Source organism: Scophthalmus maximus, chromosome 16 (assembly GCF_022379125.1).
Source record: "Scophthalmus maximus strain ysfricsl-2021 chromosome 16, ASM2237912v1, whole genome shotgun sequence".
Taxonomy (NCBI): domain Eukaryota; kingdom Metazoa; phylum Chordata; class Actinopteri; order Pleuronectiformes; family Scophthalmidae; genus Scophthalmus; species Scophthalmus maximus.
Window position 1 is genome coordinate 10,067,436 of NC_061530.1, and position 11,446 is coordinate 10,078,881.

An 11,446-nucleotide genomic window follows, 5' to 3' on the forward strand; every position below is an offset into this window, starting at 1 on the left:
GTGCCGACACGAACGAGACTTTCTGTTAATCCATCAGCTCGTGCAGTGCTCGGAGGGTTGTAATCAGAGGCAACCGGTGGAGTTTATTGACTCCATTACGCGGGTAGTTAATGAACAAACACATTCATCTTCTGGTGGATACACAGGATGAGCGATGGGTAAAGGCCCACATGTGTCTGGTCATTATCCGAGACACCTTTAGCCTTCCATGTGCTCATCACTCCTGCATGTGTTATTCAGATGAGGAGGAGGACGATGGCGCCTTCCACATGGCCTGGAAGCAGAGGTCATAGGCTGCAGTTCACACCCACCCACCCACCACCCACACACACACACACACACACACACACACACACACACAGCAAAGTAATTATCATTATCTCAGGATTCAATTAAATGAGGTGTTGGTGAATCAATGATCACTTTTTTTTTTCTTTTTTTTTTACTCGATACATCTTCAAATTCATGTCGCCACTGAGACTTCGAGGGAGGGTGCGGGCCGAGAACGCTGATGTGACACTGTGTCCACAAATACCTTTCAGGTCTCGAGAGCTGGGACTGAGTCTAATGTGACCGCTCGCATTTATGACCAGCGGCTCCCGTTTATCTCGGATCTTCACGGTCTACTGTTCAGTGCGTGGCGCCTGAAGTCATCCCTCCTCCTGCAGCCGGGCAGGTGCAGTCATCTTTGGGACTGTGTGCACACGTTGAGGGGTTTGTTGTCTGTTTGCACACAGGGAGAGAGACGTGGACAAAGATATTTAGTTGTTGAATGGAGTTAGTGTCTTCAACGTTTAAAGGCCGAATGCATTCCGGTTCCTCCTCCCACTGTGGTGGATAAGAGTTTGTCTCAGTTTTGAAATGATGCAGTCTACATGTTTCTTCAGAGGTCATATCCTTGTCTTATATGGACAAAACTGAATGACTCTTTTACCATTAAGGGAATATTTATTAATCATTTTGGGGAGACATGCTTATCTAAGGATGACTCAAATTGTTGTATAGCTTCTCACGTGTAACGGAAACATGTTCCTCGTCATTTACTGTGTGTGTGTGTGTTAGTGTAAATCCATCCCATATTTTGAGTTACACCCTGTGAACCCTCCATATGAGGCTGAGGCCTTATTAATTTAGTTGCAGAATTATTTTTCTTTTTTTTTTGCAGCTGATAAAGTTGCAACAAAGAACTGGTGCACACATTGCTTCATTTTTTCAAAAGCTCAGATGACTGAATGAGGAAAGTCACTGACAGTGGTTCTTTGATATTAAAGTCATGATTATCTGCTCTCCTGTCATTTCCTTTAGTGGTAGAATACTGCAACTGCCACGAGAGGAAGAAAGATGGGATATGCAACAATGGCCCCTTACCAAAAGGATTTTGAAGAGGATTCCAGCATATTCCAGTTAACTGTATGGTGAACATCTTAGCCAATGGGCTACATGGATACTTCAATGGTTTATTCTCAAGAGAATGCATTATTATTATTACCTTGGAGGCAAAGGGAAAGCGTCACATTGTACAACTAGGAAACACAGGGTAAAAAGGAAGACTTAATGATTATATTTCACAGGCTAATACAGGTAATACGTAAATCAAAGAGACTGTCATGTTGCAATACTGTGCATGTTGTCCTGCCCGGCTCCCCGGGGGAGGCCATGACAGCTCCTCTCATGTGTCGTTTATAGAGTCATAAAAAACACTGGGTTTTGCCTTCGTCTGTCCCTAAACCCTTGTCAGAAACATGATTTGGACATAAATCCAACTGACAGTCACAGTAGAGCTGCTGCTGCCGCTGCTGCCGCTGACAATAAACAAGCAGTTAAAGTGTATATGACCACGCCATAAAAGCAGTAAGTGGATTGTGGTATTACACCTCAATTGCACTGTCCATTTCTGAGCAATTATTGTACCATAATTCAAACTGATATTGAGGGACAATTAGTGCGCCGCTGCTTTTGGCACCCCGTGATGCTAAATGAAAAAGCACGACGCCAATTGGAAAATTCTGGCTTTTAACAAACAGCCACAATTTATAATGAATGAATGAATACATCATCTATTCTCTGTGCTCTGTGTTGTGATCGCCCATTTCCCCACAGCTGGCTATCCTGGACATTTAGTTGATTCCTGCTCCAGTAATCAAGCTCTTTGCGTTCACTTTGACCGGCCATAAAAGTCAACGGCAAGAAACAACAATGTGCACAAGACAAACTCATTAAGTCGCCCCAGCGTTTGTAGGTAAACACAGAGAAAGTAACAGCCCCCGGATAAAGGGAACGAGCCAGACAGTGGAAGTTTTCACAGTCCAATAAACCCCGGCTAATGCTCTGCAGAAGAGCCGTTTGGGGGTAAGTGCCATCAAGGCAGAGGTAATGGGAGCTGCAGGAGGCCGGATTTTCAAAACTTTTTCCTCTCATCTTCATCAGTTTAACCAAACTTTTCTGACGGATGCTGGTGCCTGATGTCTGGGACTTTGATACGTAAGACCACGTACCATCTTCTTTATCTCGGAGAGCGATAACTTTAACAACTATATTCACAGAATGCGTCCACCTATACACCTCAAATGTGGCCCTAAAAGCCTTCTTCCTCAACATCTCACATGCAGCCTAAAGGAAACACACACACACACACACACACACACACACACACACACACACACACACACACACACACACACACACACACACACACACACACACACACACACACACACACACACACACACACACACACACACACACACACACACACACACACACACACACACACACAGTGCTCAGAGGTCCACTCTGGTGTAAGAGCAATCTCCCAGGAGAATGTCTCACTCCTTCCTGTCATCACAGACAGAGGGGGAAATGAGTATGCGTTTTTATTTAGCCTTATCTCCAGAGTGGGGGATCCACTAATATGAACAGAGTGCTTTTTCAGGCAGCCGGGTCTGTTTGCACGGCTCAGGGGACAAAACGGGGGGTTGATGGCTGCCCACCACCACCACAGCACCATAAGTCACGAGCATAATTGGCCCTGAGAGGGGCCAGGAAGTGTCAGTCAGAATCACTACATGATAAGTGAGCAATAACATAATTCTTTTTATTTTCTTAATGTTAGACTTTTGTATTTTTCTCTATCGCGCACACACTCGGCTTCTTCATAACAGCAGGGCCATGTCAGTCCTGACTCCTGAACGACGGGTGCACGAGTCAGGGCTTCTCGTTTGCTCATTTGCTCTCCAGAACATCGATCGCCTTACGAGATTCTCTGACCCCTGAAGTGGACCATTTGTCTTTTCTGGAAAGCAGGACCCGACCAATTACACCAATATCCCTAGGAACTGATGTGTTTATGTGCGAGCCGGCTGAGGGCGGCTTCAGGTAACGCAGATGGATGACGAGGCGCGCCCGAGGAAAGGTTGATGACTTGATGCACAGTGAGTTCTCAAAGCCACAACAAGTCGGGGAAGTCTGTGATCTTCTACATGGCGAGATGAGGTCAGAATCTTACTCACGCGTCTTGCAGATGCAAAACTTGCAGCATTAACACTAGTGGACGAGATGAATCATCCGAGACGTGAATCAATGTGTTTTATGCGTCACAGTGACCTGGACAGAAGCTGGAAACAGCTGATACTGCCTGCAGGCTGTGGAGGCTTCGGGTCTCAGGGGGGGTGACTCAGGATCTCTTCCCAATGGACGCCAATTACAAAAACCATAAAATTTGCTATTTTTTTGACCCCTTGATCATCTCTAAATGAAGAAACAGGCTCAACGCTCGGAAAAACACAGAACACATCAGTTCCCAGTGCCAACCTGTATTATGTCCATACATATTTGAACTGGCTGTTCATCAATAACTAATAAAACCATCTCACGTGTGTTGATATGCATCTTTACAGACATTTTACAGTAGATTGCATTTGTTGATGAAGGGAAACTTAGACTGGGGTGGGGGGGGGGGGGGGGGGGGGGGACTTAGGGGGTAGCAGTTTGTTTTCTTATTTTTTTGGCCAGCAGCAAACACACCCCCAATTCAGCTATCAATCACTTTGACACACTGGCTTAAGGTGTGTGTGTTTGAGAGCCCATATATCAGGAGCAGCTTCTGAAAAACAAGGGGTGGTGATATCGGAGGGGGCCTGGGGTGTTGGTGAAAAGAAAATGGCTAATGCTCTCAAGTGATATGCCATCAATACCACAGAATCACACACGAGAAAAATCAGTGCGACAGAGAATCAAACTAAAATAACAAGACCAAGTGTACTGCCAGGCCATTCCGTCTGGATTATTGTAATGCAGATTTACATGTCTTTGTCACAAATATGATTGCTTACCTTCAGAGTGGTGCCAGACTTTTGGATGATCATATCTCCCCAATGTCAGCTTCTCTTCTTGCTGCAGGGCCCCAACTCGCTGGAACAGTTTACCAGAGGAACTTGGACTAGAAACGTCACGTCTGTTTATAAAACATCTCTCACACTGTACTTTTACATAATTAGCTTTTAGCTATTTCTTATGTTTCTTTTGGCATAGCATTTAACTGTTGAGTTTAAATGTCATTTTGTTGTCTTTCATGTATAGTGTTATATTATGTGCTGTTTTTAAATATTGTATTATTTCCTTTGTTTTAGAGTTATTATCATTAATAGTATTGCTAAAAATAAAAATTCAAGTGGTACCAGTTTAACTGCAATATTTGCTTTTCTGATTGATTCACAAACTGAAATTGGTCACTAATATTTTGGGCCAAAAGAAAAATGCTCCAAAAACACCATTGCTCAATTAATTTGGCGATACATTTTGTAGTGGTTACTTACATTTGCCATTATCATTATCAAACTATTGCGTCTTTGGATTGTGTACTAGATTTATCTTTGATTTCGTGGCCACAGCGACCATCCAGTAAAGTGAAACAGCATCAGAATTAACAACCCGTCTTCATCATCACACCCAGCTCCATCCTGCATATCCCCATCTAACCTGCTGGCCATCTGCATTTCCCTTTAAAAGGGAGATGAATGATGTTAATCATGGGAGCTCTATTCATCCCTCAGCTCCTGCTCATCCTGCTGTAATAAAGCCGTCTGCCTACCGGAGTAATTGCTCTCATCTGTCTCAGTCCTATGAGCGAACACCTGACCGGATAAAAGCTCCAACTCTGTAACTCCCCTTCTGGCAGCGGTCGACACAAATTGAACTGAAACATCGACGCCTTTCCTGCAACTCTTCTTTATGCAAAACAGACTTTTGCAGGAAATAAAAGTACATATACGGTCCTGACTAATCACAACCATTGTATCTAGGATGAGGCAAACTTTAACAAAGACTCTTTTATTTGTTTAAAGACATCAGACACCAAATGTGTGCCGCTGCAGTTACCCTTCGAAGCGTCATCTTTTAAATTCACCAGTGTAAACAGAAATTTACTAACACCGAGCCACACCACAAACACAAAAACAGGCTTATTGAGGAAATTTGATTTTGAAACAAACTCAAAATATAGTGGTATAATATATATACAGTATACATAAAAAGAAACTACCACTTGAAATTAGACAAATCCCATATTCACATTATTACAGTATAATAATCAGTGGCTGGTAACCGTAAGTAAATGCTTTTTTCGTGTCCCACTCTCGAAGGTTCATTCAACTAGCAGTAACGGCATGTTTGATCGAAAACAAAGAAAATAAAATGTTAAGTTTTAAGTGCAACCAAAAAAAATCTATACATTGCCTGTTTCTTTCTCAATCAGCGTCTCTACCATCTTAGGTAAAAATGCTTCCAGGAAATGAAAGAAGTCAGAAAAAACTGCAGCCCTGTCACTGGTTGGCTCCAATATGAGCACTGCCCGAGTGATCTCCGTCCCGCCCACCATCTGGGGCTGGACGGTGAACTCCAGCGGCTCCTTGAGCTTGGGCTCCTTGTCAATGATGCGAGCTGTGACCTGGGACTCCATCTCCACGCAGCTGCCCTCCGGTCTCGAGTCTGTATCTTTGATCAGCTCCCTTCTCACTTTCCTCCTGCCCGCCCACACCATGTGCTTTTGCACACAGATCCAGTGAGGGAAATCTCGCCGGGTTTTTATTGCCAGTCTAGGCTTTTTACCCTGAGGCGACACAGAAGCATCGCTGCTGGATGACAGCTGCCTCTTGCCACCAACCTTAGAGCTACCTTCATTTTTGGGTTCAACGCTGTCCCAGCTGTCGTTCAGTGATGTGTTGAGGGAGGTCGGGGTAGTTTCCATTTCCTCTACGGCATGGACAGCTGAATCCTCACCAAAGACGGCATCTGCATCTGAGTGAGCGAGGTGACACCTGAGAACACTTTTGAGGACCTCCTCAACGGCAGCACAAACCTTCTGAAACCACAGCAGCCGGAAGCCTTCTCCCGCCATGTGAAGCTGGTTACGCAGCACTTCAGGGAGCGACGCCGACTTGAAGGGAATGCTAATGGTTGGTGCCTCCGATTTGGCATGTGCGACCTGGCCTTGGGGGGTGAATAAGCGCACCAGCCCCCATGACTTCCCCTTGGTGGATTTGCGCTGGTACTGCAGGCTGCGGCAATACTTCTCAGCCTCCTGGCACTCCCTCTGGAAGCAGCGCTGGGAGCGTTCATTCAGGTTTCCGGCTACGTTGTGGGACAGTTCAAAGGGGTCCAAGAGATTTAGGGGGGCCAATTTAGGACCATGGTGAGGGGTCTTGGTGGACGGTTCCTCTTGCATGGCCTCCTCCTCTTTATTACGGCTGAGGAAAGCAGTGATCGGGAGAGCACGGCCCTCCCTGACCGATATGACGCTACTTGCAAAATCAAATTTGGCATAGAAGGAGAAGAAGCCAGACAGCAGGGAGCCTTGACCGAGAAAACACATGCAAGATGATGAATGAATTCAATGTATTTATGAAGGAGCTAGGTTCAACAACAAATCACGCCTTTTCTTTTGTAACTTTCACTTACAGAGGTCCTGTGTATTCTTGCTGCGGGGCACAGCAATGGGCTGACTGGGGAAGGTGCAGTTCCAGCCCTCGATCACACATTCTTCCTCTTCACCTGCAAGGATGTTCACGAATAAGAGTCAATGAGAGAGGTAAAGAAATATCTTGTTAACATGCCACAAAACAGACAAACTTACTGAAAACAGTATAATTGTGCAGGAGTCAAATTAAATCTTTCATGAAAGCTCTCTACAAAAGAATACATGGTCTCCATACACGTTGAACCCTCTACACATCGACAGCAAAGTTAAGACCGACAAAACACCTATCATTTCAGGGAAGCTACATTTTTTACAGTAACGTGGAGCGACGGGGGGCAGACCTCCACTGCAGTACTTACAGGCCATGTGCTTGAGTTGGTCGACGGTGGGGAGGACGGGCGGCTCGCAGTTTTGCAGGTAGAAGATGATCAACAGTGTCAGAGCGTAGTTGTTGAGAAGAGGACCGGCGCCACTGGGATTACCTACACGTCACAACAAAAAGGTTTTTTTGTGTGGCAGGATGATACCAAAATTAGTCAACTGTAGTATTGAGTAGACAACTGATGAAAGCGTTGACATTGATCAGTTTGTTTCTACCTAAAAGATAATGTCTGAGGATTAAGGATTCCATGATTTTGTAGGGTTATGTGATGTTAAATGTAAGCATCCTTTGTTTATTCTTGTCTTAATAGTTGTATTTGAACTGTTGGGTATCCTCTGTAATATGATGAGGTCTCGACCTCACTATGTAAAGTGCCTCGAGACGATGCATGTTGTGATTTGGCGCTATACAAATAAAATTGAACTGAATTTTGTGTAGCAGATGGATCTACTGCTCAGATGTCACATGTCAGACATGTCAATAAATCAATAATTCCAAGAGAAAAACTACTACGTCTGGACACGCTTGTTGTTGATGCGGATTTTGACTCACAGCGCTAACACTTAATTACTTTTGGACTCATTTTCCAACACCACTGATGGAAAGAGAACCTTAATAGCGCTGTGAGTCAAAAAAAAAAGTGTCCTCTGGAAACACTTCTGTTGTGTTGCGGTCTATTTGCACCGCTTTTTCTAAATGTGTTGTGTTGCGGTCTTTGCAGCACTTTTTTTTAATGTGTTGTGTTGCGGTCTTTGCAGTGCTTTTTTCTAAATGCTGCGTATGTGTTGTCAAATTGATGAAGATGTTTTCTTGATTTGGTTGTGTTTTGTCTTTTTGCATGTGTTTTCTTAAGTTGCAGTGTTGTGAGCTCTCAGGGCCACCGTAGTAATGTAATGAGTAAATGGTAGTTAATGAACTCTTTATTGAAGAACACTCTTATTAAGATTTGATTTTATATTAGGAGACACATCCTGTAACATTAAAACACAAAAAAGGCAGGGCACTGAAAAGTGTTGCAAATCAGTGTCCCAGCAGTCCCAACATGATCGTAAGCCAAAAGTGAAGTTCTAGTGACATCTGTTGATCGGAAAATGAAATGCCTACCTAAACACATCAAAACAAAAATCTCCTTAAGTGATGTTGCATGTGCGAAGGGCCAAGTAATTTCCTTTTACCAGCCAGCTGTTTCTGCTTCGCCCAGTAGCGGATGGTGTACACCAAAGGTCTCAGTCTGTCCTCTGTCCCCGAACACAGCTGAAGGAAGCGGGTGTTCCTTAAAGCCAGTCTGGTGATGGACACAGAAGGAAGGAAAAGAAGAGCACACAGTTATTCTGCTCAGTGTACATGATGAAACATTTCTTGCCACATCATCCACTCACCTGTTGTTAATGGTGATGTCTCCCTGCAGGTTGAGCTCGCGGTGATGGAACTTGACCACAGGGAGACGAGCGCTGCCGACCACATGGACTTTGTGCACACTGGGGACACAGCGCTTCAAGATCGCAGCCACCAGGTCCAGGACCTCTGCTGGAGAGGCTGTGGACAAGTCGATATCGGACAGGATGGAGTCCTCAGAGCGGCCATCTTCTGACGTGCCCTCCACTGCCTGAAGAAAGAGGGGAGGAGGCACTGATGTTATATTATCTAATATTTGGCTATAAATTGTCTGGGTCCAAAACCGTATTCAGGCGTCACAACTAAGGTAAGGGGGGAAAAAGATTTTATGGGCACAAATATCAGACCTGTTCTGCGGTGCATTTGGCATGGGCCTGGAACACCTTGGTGTTTTCCAGGTCCAGGAAGAGGTCCAGATCACAGGAGTGGATGCCAAAAGTGTTGACAGACGAACCAAATGGCAGAATCTGGCTGTCTGTAACGCGTCGGGGGAAAAAAGTGATACAACCAATCTACAACACTCTTTTGCAAAAAATAACATTCGGAAAGAAGATTTCAGAAACTGACTTATCACGTGTGTGTTTACAAAGGTTACCCGGAAAAAACTCCACGAAAACCTCTTGCAGGAGTTGAACCAGCAAACCTCGGGCCTTTTTCTCATTTTCTCCCAGCTGAGATCGCTCAACGACACACTGCATCTGCGCATCCACCTTGAGAAGAAAGGACATCATCGTATTACTTATGTTAAACAAGCCACCTTGATAAAATGCTGGTCTATTCACATTGACTAAAGCAGAGTTCAATATATACTAATCTACTGTAACAGGGGAGAGACAAACAACCATCACACTCACACCTATGGTCAATTTAGAGTCTCCAATTAACATTTTAGCCCAATCTGCATGTCTTTGGACTGTGGGAGGAAGCCGGAGAACCCAGAGAGAACCCACGCACACACAGGGAGAACATGCAAACTCCTCACAGAAAGGCTCTTGGTGAAACCTTCTTGCTGTGAGGCGACATTGCTAACCAATGCCGCCCATTTAGTTTGTGATACATAAATTACAATATATTATACTATAAAATGCATATTCATTTCACAATGAACTTCATAATCTAGACTGTATAAACAACAACTTCAAAAATCAATTAAATTGTTTCAACTTAAAGTTGACAGTTAAGACAATAGATAACCTTAATTTGAACAAACTTAGTTAATTTGTGCTACCGCTTAAAGTAATTTATTTTTAAAGTTGGAAAGTAGTTTTCTATTTTCAGTGTATGGCTAATATATACTCTATAGTATGGAAATGATTCAAGATTAAGAATCTAAAAAGCTCTGCTGTCAGCCCTTAGAGGTCAGGAACAGTCCTTGCAACCACGTGTAATCACCTGCTGACCCACACTCTCATTGTATATGTGACAACTTACAGACACCAACTGACACAGCTCAGGTTTGAGACGGTCGAGAAGCCGTTGGAGGTTCTGGTAGTCATTCCTCTTCTTGGGAATCAGCTTGAACTCCTTCTTCTCCCGGGGTTTGACGCGCACCTTGAGGCCCTTCACCTGATGCTCGACGAGGGAGAGGGCTGCCTGTAAACCCTCCGGCTCGCTGAACTGCACGATGGCAAACACGCCCTGTGGGGTGCAGAGTCACACATCACAGTCAGACCACACTGAGGATTCGTCGGTCGATTTCCACACGCTGCAGAGAAACAGACCGTCGGTCCCTCTTGGTACGGACACGCTGTAAAGAAGGGCAGCGGACTGACCTTGTCTTTGTCCACGATAACATCCGTGACCGGTCCAAACTGCTGGAAGTGCTCAGCTATGTCAGCCTGAGAGATGTGAGGCTTGATGCCACTGACGAACACACTGTGCTCCTCCTGAGTCTTCCTGGTGGAGCGCACGGTGCTCAGTGTCTGGTGTTTCCGCCCTTTGACATGCTGATCCAGACTTGGCACTGTTGGACAAGAAATAAAAACAATCGAGACTTAATCAAAAGGTCGAAATATACCACAGCGATTACTTGCTAGGACATCGGTTGGTGCCAAACATTTAAAACCTTCTACTACTATGAATCTAACATTTCTCACAGCACATGTCATACACACACTGCTGTAGTGTTAAACACGAGGACATACGGTTTGAATTTCGCCATTCATTACGGAAGTGGCGGGAACGTAGTATTTGTGTGCATGTTTGTGAGCCAAAGATTATCAAACACCTGCTCAGAACAAAAGTTCTCTCGATTGTTACTAAGTGACTCGCGTGTAGCTCAGTTAGCTTAAAGCGGACTTACTGTTCGGTAGGTTGACATTGCACAGAGCGCAGTGAAACCCCTTCGGCGTCGGTTTGATGTCACTGTTTGATTCCATGATGCCAATGAATATGAATTATAACGACAACAGAGATGGACTAAAGCACAACCGTCCTCGGCGGGGTTTGAGGCCGACCGTCCTCCACGCGCGTCTCAAATCTCCCTCCAACGACGCTCGAGTCCGGTCCGTCACCTAAATGGGTCCGGGTTGTTTTGCTCGATTCTACAGTTCCTTTGAATATTTTTGGTGGCCTAAAATTCCAGTCCACTGCTAAAACCATGTTGTTGACATAAATTAATAATAATTATTATATCCAAACATAAAATACACGGAGGACCAACTCTTGTGAGTCTGTTCCTGGTTAGTATGTAGAGG

At 44.6% G+C, this 11,446-nt stretch overlaps 1 protein-coding gene across 2 annotated transcripts; it reads right to left on the reverse strand.

Annotated features, from left to right (window-relative positions):
• Positions 1-5,312: 5,312 nt before the first annotated feature.
• On the reverse strand, positions 5,313-11,269 carry tut1 (terminal uridylyl transferase 1, U6 snRNA-specific). Of its 2 annotated transcripts, XM_035612306.2 has the most exons (10): positions 11,053-11,269; positions 10,523-10,713; positions 10,182-10,388; positions 9,346-9,460; positions 9,098-9,225; positions 8,735-8,961; positions 8,531-8,640; positions 7,333-7,455; positions 6,955-7,047; positions 5,313-6,849 (listed from the first exon to the last, which is right to left on the reverse strand). In XM_035612306.2, exons 1-10 carry the CDS (start codon positions 11,126-11,128, stop codon positions 5,723-5,725), a joined length of 2,397 nt encoding a protein of 798 aa, XP_035468199.1. In that variant the 5' UTR covers positions 11,129-11,269; the 3' UTR covers positions 5,313-5,722. The 2 variants fall into 2 exon arrangements, with proteins under 2 accessions (XP_035468199.1, XP_035468200.1); XM_035612307.2 differs by lacking the exons at positions 10,523-10,713; positions 11,053-11,269 and having other exon boundaries at positions 9,318-9,460; positions 10,182-10,382.
• Between the last annotated feature and the right edge of the window lie 177 nt (positions 11,270-11,446).